Source organism: Lemur catta, chromosome 1, assembly GCF_020740605.2.
Source record: "Lemur catta isolate mLemCat1 chromosome 1, mLemCat1.pri, whole genome shotgun sequence".
Lineage (NCBI taxonomy): Eukaryota > Metazoa > Chordata > Mammalia > Primates > Lemuridae > Lemur > Lemur catta.
Window position 1 is genome coordinate 188746560 of NC_059128.1, and position 21525 is coordinate 188768084.

General features: G+C 40.8%; 1 protein-coding gene across 5 annotated transcripts in view; it reads left to right on the top strand.

Annotated features, from left to right (window-relative positions):
* LOC123630220 (schwannomin-interacting protein 1) overlaps positions 1–21525 on the top strand; it is a 125483-nt gene that overhangs the window by 65517 nt on the left and 38441 nt on the right. The window contains exon 1 of one of the 5 annotated variants that reach the window (XM_045539560.1): positions 5092–5397. The exons of 3 other annotated variants lie outside the window; for them this stretch is intronic. In XM_045539560.1, coding sequence (XP_045395516.1) covers positions 5368–5397 — 30 coding nt within the window. In that variant the 5' untranslated portion in view covers positions 5092–5367. Of the gene's footprint in view, positions 1–5091; positions 5398–15971; positions 16474–21525 lie in introns of those variants that run through there. One more of the 5 variants, XM_045539559.1, reaches the window with a different exon arrangement.

The window sequence follows — 21525 nt, forward strand, 5'->3', positions numbered from 1 at the left end:
TGAAAACACTAAAGATTGAGAATCCCTAATTGGAAAATCCGAAATCCAAAATGCTCCAAAATGTGAAAATGTTTGAGCACCAATATGACGCCACAAGTGGAAAATTCCACATCTGATCTCAGGTGATAGGTCGCAGTCCAAATGGAGTCAAAACTTTGTTTTGTGCACAAAATTGTTTAAAATAATGTATAAAATTGCCATTAGGTTATGTGTGTATAAGGTGTATATTGAAACAAATGAATCTCATGTTTAGATGTGGGTCCCATCCCCAAGATACCTCATTATGTAAATGCAGATATTCCAGAATCCAAAAATTCCCAAATCCAAAGCACTTCTGGTCCCAAGCATTTTGGATAAGGGATACTCAACCTGTAGGGATAATGAATTCTTCTTTGGGTGGGGCATTCAAGGACCCAGTTTTCCCTGATGTCCACAGGATTAGTTTTTCTCACAAATCCTTTTCTTTCATTGCCCTGTAAAGAAGCCCCACTTAAAGCTATATGACAGGCCATCTGCTTTCCCCGGCATCCTGAGGAAAAGCTTAAAAAGCTACAGCTTAAGACGGTGACTTCCCTGCTCATCATCCCCATCCCTGGTACTTCACTTTTCCACATTTCATTGTGAACATTTTCAAATGGAATTTTTTTCACCAATACCCATTTATGTGCCACCTCGATCCTACAATGGATGTTTACTAAACATGCTTTGTCACAGCTTCCCTCTACCCATTGATCCGTGACATTTATCTGATACGTTTCAAAGTAAGTTGCAGACATCAGTGAGCATCCCTCTAAATATTACAGTCTGCATATCATTAGTTCAAAATTTAACTATCCCTTATTTATTCTTTTGAGGTAAATTTTATATGCAGTGAAGTGTATATATCTTGGATGTTTTATTCAATGTATCTTGACAGATGTGTACACCTATGTAAGCCAAACACTTAACTCATACAGCTTAAGCCAGAAAGTTCCCTATGCCCCCTTCAGGTCAGTTCCTGACCCTAATTATTCATTTTTGAAGCTGTATGCTCAGATGATTTGTGGGTATGACTTTTTACCACTATATTTATTGTCCAAAATCACCCTTCATTCTGTTGCTACTAATTGCAACAATTGAAAAATATCCCTTCTGGATTTAAAGACACAGTAATTTGTATGGTGGCAGAAACAGGAACAATATCTTAATCCAAAAATATTCTTCATTTTTCTTCCTTTAAAATATACCGTGAATTCAGATTTAAGTAGAACTGCACTACAACCTCACTTTTGCTTTATGACAGGTTTTGATTTGAAGGCCAGGCTACTTTCACTCAAAGCAAGTTTATTTCTCCAAATCTAGTGAGCCCTCATCTAGCATTTGTCTTAGTACATTAAGGTTGCTATAACAAAATACCAGAAACTGGGTAGCTTATAAACAACAGAAATTTACTTCTCATAGTTTTGGAGACTGGGAAGTCCAAGATCGAGGCACTGGCAGATTCAGTGTCTGGTGAAGTCTTGTTTCCTGGTTTATAGATGGCATCTTCTTGCTGTGTCCTCACTTGGTAGAGGGGCAAGGCAGCTCTCTGGGGCCTCTTTTATAGGGGAACTAATCCCATTCATGAGGGCTAACACCATCACAGTGGTGATTAGGTTTCAATGTATGAATTTTGAGGGGACACAAACATTCAGACCATAGCAGCATTGTTTTATAAGGAACATGCTCACTTGGTATGAAACCAGAAAATCATGTTTGTTTCTTTATTTTTCTTTCTTTGCAGCCCTTTTTGTTGTTGATGGGCATATCACAACTTTCTTAGGCGTCAGTTTTCATCTCTGGAAAATAACAGTGTCAGATTAAATGATCTAAATGATCTCTTGAGGTCCCATCTAAATCTGAAACTCAGTATTTTTCAAGTGAAGGGAAGCTACGAAAATCTGAGAAGAAATAAAGAATCTCTATGTTACAAACACCGTGCTTAAAATTAAAAGTTCATCAATATTTTTTAGTCAAAAACAACAAATGTTACTGTAGTTTGGTAAATTATTCTAGCTTAAATGTTGGAACAAGCTGGTTTCTGTTTAAAGTTCTCTGTATCAGCAAATCATAACTTAAATTATAACACAAAGTCCTTTCCAATGAATGACTATAAAGAGAGGCCTGCTTGATATATTCCTTTTTTCATCTTGTTTATACCTCTTGGGAGGGTTTTGACGGGGTATGGGATACAATTGTCAGAAATGTGTTCTCCCCAGAGCCACCTCTGAGTCACTTCCCCTATTTATGGAACAGCAACTGTGAAGAGTGGGATCATGTTTAGACTTTTTTTTTTAACAACACATGATAAAAGTCTTTAGGAGCTTATGTAATATATCCCAAAGTCTTCAGTGTTCAGAAAAGAACAGAGACTAGGAAGCAGCTTTTTAAGCTCTATACAGCTTGGAAGCATGTTCCTGAGTCATAAGGTCAGAGATTGTCAAGGTAGTAACTTGAGTAAAGTTCTAACAGCTTTTGAAGTTAGAGCTGTTGTCTCTTGGAAAATTGGGATTGTGCCTCTTGTATTAAACATAAGATTTCCATTTCATCTTATCTACTACCTTGCAAAAGAAACTTTTCCTTTGGCCTACCTTTCCTTGCTCCTACTTAGAATTCCAGAACCTTCATTTGGATGGTTGTATAGCAAGGCACTCCATGCAGAAGTCTCTGTGTCTGTGTTGTGTGGAGTAGCAATAGAGAAGGAAGGAGTTTGGGAAGGATTTATTGTTTATTGTTTACTTTCCCTGAAAAGTTTCTATCTTCTTTTCTTCATCTTATAATTAAGAAGATTTGTTACCTAACCCAGGCTTGTGCTTCATTCATCAAGCTTTCATTGTGCTCCTGGCCAATGAGCGGCCTAGAAAGTCCTGCACATGTTGCATGCCCCACCTCTCTTCTATACTGGAGGGAGAAGGGCAGAGAGCTTCTGCAGGGTACATCTCCAGAGTACTTTTCCTGCGAACCCAGTGCTGAAGTTGGAGCCTGTGAGAACACCAGGAGTTGAGTTTTCCTGCCATCTTTTCATTCTCCCAACTATGAAGGCTGACATGAGTGTAGATGTGAGTGTATCAATGGAGTTGAATTAAGATAGCAGCCGTTTCTCCTGTTGGAATCTCAAATAGTGAAAATTAAGAATATTGGCTCAGCATGGTGGCTCACAGCTGTAATCCTAGCACTTTGGGAGGCCAAGGCAGGAGGCTCACTTGAGGTCAGGAGTTCGGGACCAGCCTGAGCAAGAGTGAGCCCCCATTTCTACAAAAATAGAAAAAGTAGCCAGGCGTGGTGATGCACACCTGGCCAGTAGTTGTCATCCCAACTACTCTGGAGGCTGAAGCAGGAGGGTCACTTGAGCCCAGGAGTTTGAGGTTGTAGTGAGCTATGACAACACCACTACACTCCAGCCTGGGTGACAGAGGGAGACCCTATCTCAAGAAAAAAAAAAAGAATGTTTATAAAAATAGGTTTTTCTCTTTCCAAGAAACAGACAACTTATTGTAAAATTAAAAATACATTGGCCGGGCGCGGTGGCTCATGCCTGTAATCCTAGCTCTGGGAGGCCGAGGCGGGTGGATCACTCGAGGTCAGGAGTTCGAGACCAGCCTGAGCAAGAGTGAGACCCCGTCTCTACTAAAAAAATAGAAAGAAATTATCTGGCCAACTAAAATATATATATACAAAAAATTAGCCGGGCATGGTGGCGCATGCCTGTAGTCCCAGCTACTTGGGAGGCTGAGGCAGTAGGATCGCTTGAGCCCAGGAGTCTGAGGTTGCTGTGAGCTAGGCTGATGCCACGGCACTCACTCTAGCCCGGGCAACAGAGCGAGACTCTGTTTCAAAAAAAAAAAAAAAAAAATACATTACCAAATATTCGCAGCACCAACTCTCACCATTCCTTAAGAGAGTGCTTGATATGAAAACTTGTCAAACATGTTGATTTCACTCAGACAAAAAGTACTTGTTTTTCTCTACCAAGAGTATAGTGAAGATTATGTGGTTATTGGTAAGAAGAGGAGTTTTTGAGAAAAGAAATAGGTATTAAAATAGCTTAAAACTAAGGACCCTGTTGATTTTTTCTTATAAATTTGGTGGTTTAAAGTTGGTCAAATTTTTGTTAAGTACCATTTATGTGCTCAGGGCCATTTTATTAAGAAACAGCAAAACCAATTGCCTGTGGTGACTGAGGAATATAGATAAGGAAATTTTATTTTTTCCCCATAATGTTCTCATTCAATTATCTTGAGGAATATACAGGCCCAGTTTTTCTTTTTATATATGCTAAAATCCTAGAGTTGCCACTCAGAAATTAGCCCCAGCTTTTTTCCCAGGAACGTGTATCATCCAACTTGTGTTTCCTTTGATTATTAACTGCAAGTCCAGAATTCTTTGTTACCATAGATAGGATGGTCTGCTTCAAGGATTCTATGTGCTGTATTGGGCGTGTCTGTATATTCAGGTCACAGCATTGGTCACACAAAGACTTACTTGCAAAATAACTTGCAATTGAGGGTTTAGTTTTCATGAAATAAATTATACTGACTTTGATATTTTAATAAGCTCTCCCCCTAAAAAAACTTATAGGAACGATTATTCCATCTTATTTATGTTTGACTTAAAAAGCACCTAAGAGTCAAAAATAAGTGGGGAATTTAAAGAATTACAGAATAATATTTTTAAAGGGTGAAGCCCATCCTTTTAGTTATAAAGTTGACGAACACTTCAAAAACTCAACCCAGAAAACATCCTTCCAATGTCAACATCCAGAGTGGACTGTTTTCCCTTTAAATGTTAAAAGTTCTAAAATTATCTTTAAGGCCTTTTTTTTTAATAAGCACTCACCAAGCGGCATTAGTGTGCAGGAAGGATGATGCCGGAGGTTAGCAATGTTCAGCTGCAACATTGATTTGTGTGTGTGTCTCTCTCTCTCCCTTGCTGGCCTTTTTCTCGTTAATGAGGACTAGAATGTTTCCACATCAGTTAACTGCCTTCATAAAGCACCAGAAGGTCACACCAGCCCCAGACTGATCCTTTTCTTTGTGCCGATAATATAATTGGCTGATTGTGCGGGTGATGAGCGCGCCCCCTCCCCCGCCGGCCCCAGCTCCGTGCTTCTAAGCCTGCCTCGCCGGCCTGCGAGGACCGGAGGGAGAGCAGCTCGGCTCGCCGCGCGCCTCCCGGCGCAGGCAGTGCCACTGCGCAGGTTGCTCAGCGCAACAGCATCCATTTTAATCTGCGGGGAGCCCCTGCCTGACCAGGGCGTTCTCTCCGCCTGCCCGTGCGTGCTCCGCGCCTTCCCTCCGCAGCCTCGCTGAGCAGTCCTGCTTTAGGGTCTGCGCCCTAGGATGCACTGAGATGGTGCATCAGGACAACTGCTCGTATCAGGTAAGATTTAAAAGCCTGATTTTGAGGCCGGCATCCTTGGGGAGAGGAGGCCTTCCTCTTGCAAAAGCAGCAGGTTGCCTCTTTCCGGATGTCTGAGGGATTTTGCCATACTGGGCTCCCGGGCCTTCATCACAAACAGTATCTGAATTGTAATTAGGCTTTCTGGAGAGTAATGGGGCAGAAAACGCTGCTTCCTTGGCCGTTAAAGCATTTGTGAAATTCAGAGAGATGATCTGTGCTTTGCACATTCTGTGTGTCTGGGCAAAGAAGAGGAACTGCTTTGAACTGTAATTTGAATCTAAGGGGATTCAGAGGAAAATCTGGTTGGAATTTCACATCAATAACATTGAAAAATGTGATTTTTGCTCATTGTGTAGGATACAAGTTGCTTAACATCCAGTTTTTTGGAATGTCTTTAAGAAATTACGTAAATAGGAAGTCATGATTGATGATCTTAGAAATTTTCACAAATCAGCCAGTACGTACTTGCCACTTAAAGTTGCACTGGTATGTCTTTCTGAACTTATTTTTACTAGTATGTTTTAAATGGTTAGTAAGAAACATGCCTCAAAAAGCCCAAAGAGAAAAATTTTAATAATACATAGTCATCTGTGTGCTAATTTGCTATCTGGACTTAAGAATTGAATACTTAAACAATTTCAAAATATCAGCTCTAGAGTGTTTAGTAACTCCATAGGACATGGACCATTGAGGCAAGGTTGAAAGTATCCTTGTCGTAAACAGCAAGAATCTTCTCAGAGAAATTGCTCTTTGCAGGAGCAGGCGTGGAACTAGTTCAGGTGCTGGAATAGTTAATATTGGGATATTACTCAAGTGACCGAGTTAGAAGCTCTAAGAGAGCAGTTCTCTAACTCAACAATGCCTCTTCCTTGTGTGAGGTAGGTTACCTGGGACAAGCAGGTGTTTCTCATATGGTCAGATTTCACAGTGGCAGACAGGTGCAGGCAGAATAGTACACTTCACAAGATGCAAGGCAGTGGTTTCTCAGCTAAGTGTGCCTATAAAATGTATTTATGTACTTTTTCTCTGCTTAATAACTAGACTTTTGTGCTTGGAGGCTTGTCTTATAGTATTTTCATTTTATAGTATGTTTGGGGCCATACGTCCTAAATAGCAAGATTCACAGGAATTCTTTCCATGAGAAAGGGGTCAGAGATGCTGAGAAAACAACCAACACTTCACTTACATGTAATATGAAGCTTAAGGGTGGGGAATGTCAGTCCTCTACGGAGAGCTAATCTATGTATGGCAAGGTTCCAAGTGATTGAATTACTATAATAATAAAAATGATTTTTCTTCTCTTTTCAGATAAGCTATTTATTTTTTGAAAGGCAAGGTACTCTAAGATTATTCCCTATATCTTTTCACTAGGTTCAATATGGTATCATTGTTTTCGTAGGTCAAAAATCAGTATAAGATCAGCAATTTCATCTGGAGAGGAGGGGTTATGTTAGTTTACTGCTTCTTCCAAACAAAGATAGATTGCTCTTATTTTATATGAACTACGATATATAACAGTGTCATTGTGTGTGTAATAGTTTTCAAGTATTTATTGCTTATTTCCACAATAAAATTAAGAGTATTAGGCAGATAACAATAGTCAATAGATTCTGTATCTCCATGGGGTTTTACTACCTTCATATGTGTGTTCCTTTGAAGTTCTCTCCCTTCATACATAGCTCAGCAAAAACAGAAACATTAACCTTGAAGCCAAATCTTAATCCCTCTTAGAAATCTTAGCTTTAGAATCCAGCTGGCACCACATGCGAGTGGATTAGAAAAGGTGGTTTCTTTAAGTCAGCTTGATGTTTTCTTAGTCACCGGTAATATATGTAGTTTGATGTTTTTCAGGAATTTCCCCTTTTTTGGACAAGGGCATATTTATTTATTTTTTAAGGAGGATAGTGCAGTGGTTAAAGCTAATTCCTTAGGTTGGTATTTTTAGGGAGCTGATAGAATTTATTCAGAGGACTGATTCCTTTCCTCCCATAAATGATGTGTACCAAGATTTCTTAATGGAGAGTTTATGAATGGGGCTTCAGGGGCCATTTCCCCCAAATTATATGCACATATAGATGCATATTACTAGTATTATTACTATCATCATCATCGTCATCATCACGGCAATAATGGCCTTTTAACTGGTACCTGCTCCTGCATTTGCCCCCACCCCACGGTCTATTTTCCGCAGTGTCCAGAATGAGCTTTTAAAACTGAAATCAGATCATGTCCCGTGTCACAGAATTTTTCAAGAGTTCATCATCCTACTCCAAGTAAAAGCCCCCCACAAGTCCTCACAGGGCCCACAGGGCCTTACACCAGCTGGTCCCTGTTTCCTCTTGGACTAGTCACCTACATGCCTGCTTCCTTCACTGCCCTCCCACCGTGCTAGGCTGGCCATGCACCCCTGTTCCCTGTGCCTGGCATGCCCCCCTCCTCCCCATGTATTCGCCAGCCTTAGCGGATAACCTGCAGTGTTCAGGACATATTTGTACTAAAAGATTGTCAACTGTTTATCTGAAATTCACAGTCAACCAGGTATCCTACATTTTCCCTGGCCACCCAACCCCCACAGCTCACTCTCTCACTTTCTTCAACTCTTTATGCAAATATCACTTCTTGGAAAGGCCTTCTCTGGACTCATTCATAAACTTCCAGCTCACCCATTCTATCCTAGTTATACTTCCCTAATTTATTTTTAGATTTAGCATTTATAACCATCTATCACAGTACATATTTTACTTAATTATTTGTCAGTTTTCTGTCTCCCTCACTCCATGTAAGCTCCGTGAGGGCAGGGAGTTTTATCTTTGTTTCATCTGCTTTCCCAGTGCTTAGAATAGGTCCTCTAGTAACATAGATGGATATGCCCACTAAATATAAAACTGACCAAGAACAAAGGTATTGTAAATACTATAGCATCATGGTTTCTTGTATTATGACTTTCAGTCCTACTCCTCCCCACCCTGCCCCCAACCATGAACCTGCACTGTTTTCAATGTGCCTGGGTCAGGTTATCCCCTTGTTTCTTGTTAGTTTTCTTGTCTGTGAAATGGGGGTTTCCAAGTTAACATCCCGGCATGTGATTTGGCAGGTCCGGCCACTTTTCTGCATAAATCAGTCAGTTATCAATTAAGAGCCACCTTTCTCTTGCCACTGTTTCTTCTGAGTACATCGGGGGTTCAGTGAGGATTGTTAAGGGGCCCAGGAAAACTGTGCCTCACCTCATTTCCCAATTGCTAATATACAAATGTAATTGTGTGTGATGCTAACATATAGAAATACAATTGATTCTTGTATATTGCTTTCTCAAATAGATGATTGTTTCGAAAAAGAGAGTTTTACTGCTACCAAGAGCTTGAACACCCCTGTTTGAGCAAGTATTTGGATACACTGTGCTTTGAACAACTTAAGCCAAGGAAAAATGAACAGAGAGAAATAGTCATGCAGAATTTTTCGTGGTTGTTTGTTTTGTTTTGTTTTTAAAGGTTCTCACATTGTCATCGTCTGGGTGTGCTTTTCTCCCTCACAGGATTTACATTAGCAAAGAGGCATGTGTTGTTACTGAGGCATGTGTTGTCGTTTTCCGTCGTAGCCCTGTTAGGAGATGGAGTTAGCGACCTCCATTTTCCAGTCTTGGGAGGAAGCCAATCTCTTCAGGAAAGAACCCTGCCCGCAGCTTCAGGCCTGGCAGCCTTCAAGGGGCCAAATTCTTCTAAATCATTTTTGACAGAGAGCTTAGAAATACTGTTAACTTAAAAGCACAAGTTTAGGTCAAAGGGTCCCTTTGGCTTAGAATCTCCTAAATATTTTTCCCCTTTTCCTGCAGTTAGGTTTTGGGATAAGTGTGCAAATAAAAACAACGACATGCTTTCATCCCTTTCTTGCCATTGCTTAAAGGCCCTTCTGACGCCCCAGCCCCAGATATAGACAACACCGTCACATTCTTAGCTACTATGGGAATGGAGACTTGAAAAAGAAAAAGCAAAACACTGTGTAAATGACTCTCATCGTTTTCCTCCCTTGGGAGCATAAAGACTCCTTTGAACACACACCTGGTCCTGAGAAGCATGGTCAGAAATCTTTAACGCTTCCCCACGTTCCTTAAGACCCCACGTTCCAGACCCCTTTGTGTGGCTTTCAAGGCCTAACCAAGATCTGATCTCTCAGAAAAGCCTCTCCCTCCAGACCCTCCATTCCTTCCTCCACAAGCCATCAGTTCTTCTTCTTTGCTGTGATGCCTCAGGCTGGGATGTCTCCTACCCACACACCACCTGTTTCCACCTCCTGTAGGCTAATGCGGCTTCCACAGTTCAGATGCCACCTCCTTTGGGAAACTTTCCCCTCTCATCCCCTAGTCCAAATTTCTCCTTCTCAGTACACTTTGTTTTTACTTCTATTCGAACCCATTTATAGCTGTTAATATATAGATGTGTCTCCCCATTAGACAACAGGCTTCTTGAAGACAAGGACTTTATTTTAATTTCCACAAGCCCCTGCCTTACACATGGAGTTTGTGTTCAATAACTATTTGTTGTATTGAATTGTATTTTCTACAGTCAGTGTTGTTTTGGGTCCCAGGATCAGGGTTTCCCATCATAACCCCAGAGAGAAGCTGAGATCTTTTCATCACTACAGGGAGTTGGTGAGGCTGATCCCAGCAGTCCATGTTCCTGGCTTCTGAGTCTCTTGGCCAGTTGCCAGCACTTCAAACATCCCATGTGCCAGAATAGGGGATGCAGTGCAAGGAACAAAATAAATGCATGAGTGGAATGCATAGACATCCCACCCTTCCCAAAGACAATGCAGTAAGAAAATACCTCCATGCCTTCTTCATTGAGAGAATTTTCCCAAGGTGAACCTCATGGTCTATCCCCAAGTGTTTTGTGAGTACTCAACATCCCCAAACTGCCTTTCTTAATATACTGAATTTTGTAAAGTTTTAAGACATCCCTTTGCCATATAGAGGGATAATTTTATTGCCTTGTGGGACACCGAATTTTTCAGGGACAAAATGTTTCAGCCCAGTGGAAGTGTCATACCCAGCACGTGAAATAAAAGACACCCTATATTGGTTTCAAATGATAAAACTAGGGAGTGTATCAATTTAAGTAGTACACCAAGATATTCTTAAGATTCTTGGTAGAGAAAGTAGTAAACAGCTCTTCATGCCTAGATTCTAGTGAGTTATTTAATGGTTAACAAAGGAAAGGAAATATATTCTTTTCCTGTTGATACCAGGCCAAGTGAGGGCTCATTTTCCAATCCTTTCTTCCTGTGAATGAGAAAACAAGGTATCAAATTTGAGTTCATTGATGATTCCACCCAATGTAAGCCTCGTATCATCTACAGCAGGGCAAAGTATAGTGGAATGGAAAAGGGAATTTCAGAGCATTTTAGTGCACTATTTAATACAGGCTTTTAAGTATAAGTTCCATGAAACAATTTTCTGTCTTATTTATTAATGGATTTATTAATTTTTTTGATTGGGAAAATTTTTTTCCATAGTTAATGCTGCAGAGTACTTTGTCCTCATTGTTTTGCCTGTTTGAAGTACAGCTGTGTTCTGCCTTGTTGTTTAGATATAGTTATCGTTTTCTGAGGAGATGGTAGCCTTAAAAATTAAGAGAATAATTTTGGATGTAAATTCATCTGCATTTGTTTTTAGCCAAGACACCTGAAAATTTATAGTAATTTATATGCTTTACCACAAAAGGAGCACAGTGATAAATGCCCCAAATGGAAAAGAGAAATAAATATGTAAGACGTATTTTAAGCCAAAGGTCTAGTATTTTCTTTCAGAAAGGATGGTGGGAGGGGATGGGAAGGAAATGGGGGCATTTCTTTGGGACATATCACTGCTTCGATGCTTTTTTGAAAGTAGAGACCCCACATTCATGTATATGTATATATATAAAATCTTGGGTAACCAATCACAGTTTCACATACAAGAGTTCAACATTAATAGAGCCATATCCCATTGTTTATTTATATTCTCTATACCAAAGGGAAATTTGAAATCTTGATGTACTTAGTATTCCCCTGTGTACCATATAGAAGCTTCAGAAACTACCAAGTTTCCTGAAATAGAAAGTAATTTGACAAAACTACTTGAATTCAAAGGAAAATAACCATCAGAAAGGCCTAGTGACAATCCGTGTAGAAGAGCCATTAACAGGGAAAGAACACACAGAGAACATAATGAGGGCATTAAAATTAGTCCCACTTGGAAGCCATCAGAGTGACCCGCAGCTGAGTTTCTTGTGCTCAGTTTTCAGTTGGGCAGAAAGGTTTACAACTCTGGCCCTCAGTCTTTTTTGATGTGGGAAAACATTCGAAACTCTACTTCCAACACTGCCACCTACCCTGGCCAACACTCCTAATGTCATTATCTTAATTTTTAAAATATGTACTGAAAAGTCCATTTAAAAATCACCTGCATATTTTCATGGCTTTTCTAGTGATCAGAATACCTTAATTGAAAAGGAAATAAAATTTAGATGAACTTTGCACAGAAGAAAAAAAAATTTATTTGAAAAGCAATTATAAATCTGGCATATGAAGTATGGACATTAAGGCTGAGGGCAAAGCAGTAGGAGACTGAAGGGTTAATCGGGATGAAATTGAGTTTCTGTCTATGAAGAGAGAAAGCTTTTGATAATGCATAAGTGATTTCTCAGTAATGTGGTCAGTGTTCTCAGAGTCAATAATTTCCACCAGTGGCTGGTAATGATCATTTAAAAGCATCAGCTCATGTGTGCAATGTGCCTTGCAATTCAGATCATGGCTCAACAGGAACTGAAGCTCTCCATGCCAGTCCTTGAATTTCAGGGCAGGAGAGTAGGAAGAGGCCCCTTCAACCTCAGGGATTCTAAGTGGCTATGAGTACGTTTTCTAAGGGAGAACATTAGTATTTAGGCCCATCTATGCCTGGACAGGTCATTTTAGAAAAAGCAGCAGCAGAGGAGGAACCAGAGACAATCCCTGTGGGAAGGATAGGGGTGCCTGTTCTCCCCTTGTTTGCATAGCCGCTGCCAAACCGCCAGGCATTACATTCAAGTCAAGTCTCCGCTGAGATGGTGTTTGGTTTTGCTTTTTCTTTTCCCATATTCATTTGAACCTCTTGAAAATGAAATTAATTACAGTATTGATCCCAAGCATCTGAAGTCAGGGTCTTGCCACCCTGCCTGGAAATATGATCTGAGATAGAAGGATAATGGATTTTTATAATGATTTTTTTAAAGTTTTAGACAGGGCTTTTAAAATTTAAGATGCACCCCAAAATCTTAGAGATCTCTTTTTTAAAATGCAATTTCTGATTCAGTAGGTCTTGAGAGGGACCTGAGAGTTTGCATTTCTATTACAGTAAGCTCCCAGATGTTGTCGATGCTCTGGTCAGAGAACATGCTTTGAGTGGAAAAACTCTAGAGAGCATCAAGGGTCAGTCCTATCACACCCGATAGGAAACTGTCAGATATCTTAAGCTGGCACAAGCCCTCATGACAACAGTGGTACAGCTCTGTCTGGAAAGCGTTGGGCTGAGGAGCCTGCCTATGTGCTGAGCTTCTTTAGGGAGGGTGCAAAGTAATAGTACCACCACTGGGGCTGTCCTTCAAGATCGTACATCCGTGTTTCAGGAGGAGATGTTCTACCACCTGTCTTTATATAATACTCATTAGAGAATCACTTATGACAAGAAAGGAGGTGGGTGTAGAGGAGTAGAATGGTCTTTTAGTAATCTCACTGCTAATCCTTTTTGCTGGTGTTTGGTTGGGAAACTTCCATCTTAGATTTTGAGGTGCCTTTCCCAAAAGGCATACATTAATATATTATGCATATATATGTATACATTAATATATTAGTAGGACATAAATACTAATTTGTATGTATATACATACACATAATCATGAGAGTTCAATTTTTCTCATTTTAACTGTATATTTAAGCTCACCCAGTTTAAATTAAAGTAAAAAGTTGTTAGTAACGAGTCTTCGCCTTTTTTGTATCTTTACTGAGTCTTGTAATCTCTAAATGTTTATAACTTCATCCATGTTAGCTATTGATTATAGGTTGCTAATTGGACGAGGATGCTAACCCAGGTAAGAGACTGAAATTCTTGTAGCAGCTGAACTCTAAGTAGAGTGAACTGAGATCTAGAAATCAGTGCAGCCACAGAGCCAGGAGCAGAATGCTGCTTTGCTGCTATTGTGAAAGAGCCATTTTTCAGGTCTTTAGAGCTTTCCAAGCTCTGGTCTGCAGAGTGTGCAGGGCCTGCAGGGTCCTAGGGCTTCTTGTCCACAGAGCTTTCCTGAGAGGCTGTGCTGGGGGCTGGGATAACCGGATAATGGCGCATGCAGGTGGGCGTGGCAGCCCCCTCCTTCAACCAGAGCAGACCCATTTTTACCTTTTGAACATATGTGGAGTCCATGGATTTCTGTTGAAAAGCACTAATGTAAACTATTAATGTTTCCTCCTGTGGACAGCACTGCAAGGAAACATTTGAAACAGCATATTCATTTCTCCTCTGTTCACATAGTTATTCAACAGCTCTTCATTGTGCACTTACTGTGTGCAAAGCAGTGTTCTAGATGCTATGGCATAAACAAGATGAATAAACACAAATCCCTGTCCCCTTAGAAAAAAGCTTCAAACTATAATCGCTATTGGAAAGAACCCACAATGATGCCAAAAGCATCATCGCAAAGTAGAAAGGAAAATTCACCATACAGCTTGCTAGGTCATGACCATCCGGGAAGCAGCTTTCCTTTCATTTCTTGAGGCTTCATTAGCAGGGCATATGTGCTGGGTGTTCCAGATTTATGATTTATAAAACATTGATTCGGTGCACGATGTTGTTAAATGGGGAACACTGCTGGATTTCTCTGTATTGAACTCTAATTTTTAAAAGCTATGCTTGATTATTTTGTTGGGTATAATTGTTTTTTATGGAGGCAGCTGGAAGGCAGTGGAGGAGCCAGTCTAGCATACCCATTTAGAACATGGGCCACAGAGGCAGAGAGCACAGATTCACATTCTGACCTGACCATTGACTGACTAGCTGCCACGCCTTAGGCAAGTTACTTAACCTTACTGAGCTCTCTTCACTCAGCTATAAAATGCAACTGATGATAATGTCTACTCCATAGGGTTATTGAGAGGATTGCAGACATATGTAAGAGGCACGTGTAAAGAAAGGGCCTGACACAAGGGTGGCTCTTGTTGTCATGCTAACATATGTCATGTAAGAAGGTTCATACATCCTTCGTTTTAAGTAACCTCCTTTGGCAGGATTTAATGTACACAGGGTCCTTCAAAGTAGAGCATTCTTCATTTTAACCCCAAAGCCTTTGCCTTGATGAATTCTCCTGCACTGTGAACCTCTGCACTGGGGGCAGCTCATTGGCCAGCATTGCCACAGCCCTGGGAAGCATTCTGGAGTGAGGGTCCCGGGGTCTGGAGGAGAGCAAGACAGGGGAGATCTCTGCGAGGGAGAAGCCCTGCCCAAATGCAAGTACGTCCCATGAGACACAACTTGCTATTGTAATGTTGGACAAATGGGCAATTCATTCTCTTGGGAACTGATGTGGGGGGATAAGAATGGAGTGAAGGGAGAGTTTGGATTTGGATCAGGGGCTGTGGAGGAAAGTATTTACTTTATAGAAGTGGGGCTGTAATAAACTACCTTGAGACTCATTTATGCCACAAACTGAATTAAAAAAAAATTACAGAGAGAAATAAGTAGACAACTGAAGGTGAGCACATCAGCGGAGCTCCAGATGCCAGAGCTTACCTTGAATGGCACTTTTGCTCTTAGAACTCTGTTCTTAGCAGTGTCGCAGTTGCTCGAGAATCTATATTAGAAAATTAGTGGACTAAGACACTTGCTTCTTTCTATCTAAGCATGTCAGAGTGTAAGATGGTGTTGCTGAATGGAGTCTTGGCCTTTGAATTCTTCGCTTTGTTTTTTTGAAGTAAACAGTGGGTATGTTTTTTAGTTTATGACAGTAATAATTCACCAATGATGAGTGTGTGCTCTTCCGTTCGTCTGCTTTTTGCACCAGGACATCCTCCAGCTGTGGGCCTTTCCCTCCCTGTACGTAAAGCTTGTAAACAAAACCAGAAGCCCTGGGAAAAGGGTAAAGAGAGCAGCAGAAAGAACGTTCACTTTTGTGAAAAAGCCTGCCACTGGTTGAATTTAAAGAAAAGTTGATGGATCTTTTTCTCTTGCTTATATTAATAGAACAAAGCACTGCTCATAAGGCCGAGGGGTCCTTCTCTGTGTTGGAAGTCAATTTCAGCCTTGTGCTGGGACTCCTCACAGAAGATGAAACTTTTACATCTGATTTTAAGAAATGATCGGTTTGGGGAAAAAGAAAAAAAAAAAGCAAACATCTGTCTTACAGGTCAGCCTTTAAATTATACTGTTTTCATTTTGTCGTGGGATACCAGGCTTTTAACTCACTGGTGAAGTCTGTGAAGCTGGAAGTTTTAGCGTCTATTTTTATCCCACACAGTCTACCCCTGGTTTGGAATAAGATTGCTAGTTTTCCTTGCAGAACTCTTATCCACACTCAACCCTGAACTGAGGAGTTGAGTCAGCTGGCTGAAGCTTTGTGCCTCTCTTTTCCTTTATTGGGAAGAGGAAAGGTGCTGAGGAGAGGAATCTGGGCGGGATCATTCAGGGGAAGGTGACAGCAGATGGTGGGAAGGCTGAACTCTCAACCAGCGGGGTGTCAGGAGCAGAGTGAGCCTCAGAGAGCGGCAGCTGCCCAGCGCCAGAGCAGGGACAGAGCAGGGAGGCTGGGAGGGGCCGGGTCTACAGGACAGAGGGGGGAAGAACACACTCACTGGGCACAGACTTTTAGCTGGCTCTCCATGTCGGCATGAGCAGTAGCCAGGGTGCCGGGCAATTGGCACCTCAGCCTATCCGAATTCATGGGAGGTTATTTCTTAAGTGAAATTCTAAAGAGTTAAAGGATGAATTTGGACAGTGATGGAATGGATGACATCATCCGTCAAGAATCCTTATTGGATATGGAGGGGAATTATAAAAAGGTAAGGGGGGAGAGCTCTTTTGTTTATAAACAATTGGACCATTTTTCTAACTGGGAGAAAGATCACTCTTGAGGAGTGGCCAAATTCCACACTCAGTGGCCATTGCCATAATATAGTCAAGAAAACTAAATGCACAGAATTAAATGCAGTAAGCTAAGAGAGTTCTTTCTGCCTTTCCCAGCTTATATTCATTAATATATTTATAGCATTAACTAAACTACACATGTTATTCTGAAGCTGAAAAAATTCTTCTATGCATTTAATTGCTAGGCAAGCTTTTAACATAAAGGAGTATTTTAAAAATTATTGACAGTTCACCTGCTATAATTGCTAGCGTGTTTAACCTATTTTTCTAAGTTTGACTTTTTTTAGCAATGAAAAATATAAAGCTTTATTAAGAAAAATGGGAGTGTTAAAAAATTATTACAGTATCTGTTAATCCTTTGCTTGCCTTTTCTTTTGAAAGTTAGCAAATGTATTTTGAGAATGTTTTATATTTTACTTCTCTGGTAATAATAGGCCCAAGTAAAAATAGTTTTAGTTATATGGGTGAGGTCATGAAACTAAACTACAAGTATATACTTATCTTTCCACAGAAGGCTAAACACACACTATGTCCTTTCCCCCCTTGTTATTTGCTATAAGTCAAATGTAGTTCACAATGTAGCACAATATGAAGAATAAGGGCCCTTCCCTCTTGCACCTGGAGATGAAGACCTCTTTTCCCTCAGAGACAAATATCAGTTAACATAGCCTGATAGAACAGTAAAACTTGCTGCTAAATTTTGTTTGCTCAAATACATCATTAACTTTTTTCCTCAGAGTGAGATATAGAAGGAAGCTTGTACCATGATAAGCATAGTAATATAAAATATGGCAGTTTATGTCATATGTATATTGTAGAAAATATTTGTGTGAGTGTAGAGGCTATTTTAAGTATATACTTTATTTCTTAGCGTAGTTAACAATAGCTTATGTTCTCTCTCCAGAAGCTGAGAAAGAACTTAAATATGTAAAAGAGGTTTCAAGGATCTGCCACGTTGCCCTGTGCGTTTTTCAGTCCCTGTGATCCCCAGGAAGGGAACGAGTGCCCAAGGCGATAAGTTCACCAAGTCCTGAAACCCTAACCTTTCTCAGCTGTCTGCTCCTCCCCAAAGCAATGTGCAAAAGACGCTTGGGACACTCTGCCACAAGAGTGGGATCACTTACCCGACCCTGCAGAACAAGTGTGCCCTTCTCATACTTCCTCTGTTTTCAGTGCCAAAGAACTGGGCACAGTTGCCTTTGTCAAACCATTTCTCATAATGAAAAGTGTAGGTCAGTTTGCGCTTAGAAAAAATGAAAGACAGACCATTGCTAATGCATTAACAATAAAGTCATGACCACTGTAGTTTTTATTCTACTTAGAACCAGAGAGCAAGAGAACCCAGATGCCTGAAATAAGTGAGTGATGGCATGCTGGCAACCTGAGATGGGGCTGACTAAAGCTACAAACATGGAAGGCTCAGGGAGCTTAAATCATCAACAACAACAAAACAGTCGCATTGTGTAACCCGTTATCTACCTAAGGCAGTAGAGTGCTGCATGTGATTTTAGGAGAAATAGTATCTGATAAGTTAGGACAAAAAAACACTAGATGAAAGTTCTAGATGTGTGGAATGCTTAGAGATCAGCATATCGTGTTCTGGACCCAAAGCGTGAGAGTTGTTCTCTTGTCATTTCAGCTTTTTGAATACCTTTCTCAGGCAGAGTGCTGTCAAGTTTAAGTATATCGTGGTTACATTGAAGTCTTCACTATGCTTTTAAGAACCACTATCTGTAATCTCACTAAGAGCTTCTAGTGAAACAGAGCAACATATGCTTTTTTAAAATGTAAAGAATAGGAAAACAGTTACCAAGCATAAAAATCACTTTCACTAATTAGAATCTTCCTTTTCTAATTTTTTTCCTCTAATGTTTTTGTTGTTTGGTTGGCTAAGTAGAAAATTAAATCAGGTGCCATAAAGCAGTGTTCTGAAGGCTTTTTTGACCTTGCATCCTTCAGTAAAATGTTTTTGAGTCTATACCTCTAATATATATATATTTTATTAAGAAATTACACTCAGTCACCATCATAAAAATATGTTATGTGTGTAAAACATATACACAAATAGATAGTTTAGGGAATAAAGTATTTAAAATATAAACTTAAAAGTTCTAATATTTCTTTTTTCAACTCCTCTGGTACTCTGACCCACTTTGAGGCCACTTGTCAAAAACAATTGGAAAATCGATATACCCCTGCCTAGGTACCATAGAATTCCCTGAACCAGTTACACTAATAAATACCACATGTGTGTAGGGATTATTTTACAGGGTTGTTTTAAAGTCAGACAAACAGCCTTTGGGGGAAAGGTCACTTTCTGATGACTAAAATTAGATTCCACCGAGGCAAAGGAAGGAAAAGATTATACATCTGTTCTTTTCCTTGGGGAAAGTCCTGATTGTAAGAAAGATGTTTCATTAAGGACCTCTGGTTTACTCAATAATAACAGTAAAACTGTACTCAACAGAAAACAGATCTTAGTGTTTAGGAAGAAAAATACAGACTTCAGCAGAACCTGAGGTGTGTGTGTTTCAGCCCATTATTTCCCTGTCCTGCTGTGAGCAACTTCTGATCCTCTGGTAAAGAACCACACAGCGGATTGTCTTCAGGACCAGGTGGCACGAAGCACAGGAGTCACCGTGCTGATTCACAGGATCGCAGAAGGAGACTGAGCTTGCCCTGCAGGAGCTTATGGTCAGAATGGGAGGGCACACAGACAAGTAAGCTACTCGCAATTGATGCTGCCTGGAAGAGGATTCAGTGGCAGCCAGTGTGGACTTCTAAAAGTTGCAGCCCACGCCGTGTGTGGCGGGGTAAGATCCAAATTACACCAATGGAGAGAGAGAGAAAAAATTAAAGATTTAGTCTAGACTATGGCAGAAGACTGGCTCCAGCTTTGTCCCAGAGCAGAGAAAATGCAGGGAAATTGGCTTTGCCCTCTGTTCCCAGGCTACTTTGCGCAGAATGCAGAGGCTGAGGACGGGGCGATGTGTGGGCCCAGGACTGGGCAAGCCTCTTGCCTGGCTTTGTTCCTCAGGGGTGCTGTCTCTAGCATTGTGCATCCAATTATGGTGAAAGATTAGGGAGGCCCCCGTGAAAAAATTAAAAGGCTGGAAGGAACAATATTTAAAGTGAAGCCACAGCTGCGCCTCATGTTTTTTTTAAAAGGTGAATGGAAATGACTGCTTGAGATAAACTGCAATAAACAGGAACACGGAATGCCAGCTGCCATTCCAGACAAGCGCTGTGCCCTCCCCACACAATTACTGAGGAAAAGCAGCCGTCGACCTCCATTAACCCTCACGTCCTCCTGTCTGTGAAGGCTGAATATGCCAGAGGAACCACGTCAAGTCACCGAAGCCTGGGGCCTGGCCTCACCTCAGCCACCTGGGGAAGATCTCTTCCCTTTTGTGGGCCAGGGTCTCCTTTCCTTTAAAGGGGGGAATCGGCCCTGCCAGTCTTAGCTGTTATAAATAGGAAGCCTCCTGGCTCCTAGTTCAGGGTCCGTTGTGTCATATCACCTCACTGGCACACCTCAGGTATGGTCAGGGGACGGGTCGTTTCCGGTAACTAGATTTTCCAGTTAAATGCCAGGCATGTTAAATTTATTCTCGTTCTTCTCACAGTGTGTACACACATGCACACATACCTGCATGTACTCGTGCATGTGCACACGCACACAGGCACCGTTTTCCATGCCGTGGTTGTCTTCCTCAGCTTCTCTGCTTTGTCTCCTTCTCCCTGTTCTCATCAATTTCCTTAGGCTTCCGGCTCTCTTTCGTTTTTGTGTATGTGCATGGCTTTCTAAAAATTGAGGTATAATTCACCTATGTAAAATTCACCATTTTAAAGTATACACTTTGAGGAGTTTTAGTATATTCATACAGTTGTGCAAACCATCATCTAATTCCAGAACATTTTTGTCACCCCCAAAAGAAACCCTATACCCATTAGCAGTTACTCCCCAGTCCCTCCTTCTCTTAGCCTCTTAGAACCACTAACTTACTTTCTGTCTCTATAGATTGCCCTGTTCTAGATACTTCTGGCTCTTTTTTTTTTCTCCCTTTCTCCACTCTTCTCACTACCTTTCTCACCCTTTTAATATTAACAACAGCTACCGTTTAATAAAGTTTTCTTTCTGTGCCAGGCACTGTGCCAAGCACTTTCTATATAGTATTTCATCTAATCATTAAAACAACATAAAAATATGTATTATCTCATCTTTCAAAAGAATAAACTGGAGCTCAAAAAGTTTCAGTAACTTGCTCTCGTGTCTGAGTCCGTATGTTAACCTGGGTCTTCTTGACTCCAAATCCCCCACCCCTGCCTCCTTTCTGGTCGTGTGTCTGTGTCCTCCTCTCCCAGATCCTAAGTCCATCCTGACATGGGGGGTGGAGGACACTGTCTTCCAGGCAGTGGATTAAGGTCTGGCCGTTTCATAACATGCAGTAGGTGTTCTGGACTGTTGTGTTCCTGACGGTGATACTGAATGACTGTGATGGATTTACAGGCTCCCAAAATGGCACCTGCTAAAAATAGAGTTGCCAGATAACACTACCCTGTGTTCAAAAGTAGTCTCTGTGGGCAATCATTTGAGAACCAGAAGGAGCTCAGGCTCATTCCCAGCAGTTTGGCTTTTAGATATGCTGCTCATAGGGGAGGAAAATCATTTAGTTTTCAACTGTATCCCTCTAGGACAGGGGTGGGGAACATTTGCATGTTGGAAGGCTGCATTAATTTAGCTGTAATCAATAAGGCCACATTCAAGAAACTTCACTTAGATATATTTAAAAAGGTATATTATTTTATAAAAATCTAACTATGAACTTAATAATTTCAAAAAATGATAACTATTTGTTAATTTTAAAGTACCTTTTAATGACTTTGTTGTGTCTGCTTTTAGTTGGAAAGTATTTGAATATTTGGTTGCAGCATGGAGGTCCGCAGTTTCAGTTGATGCTCTAGAT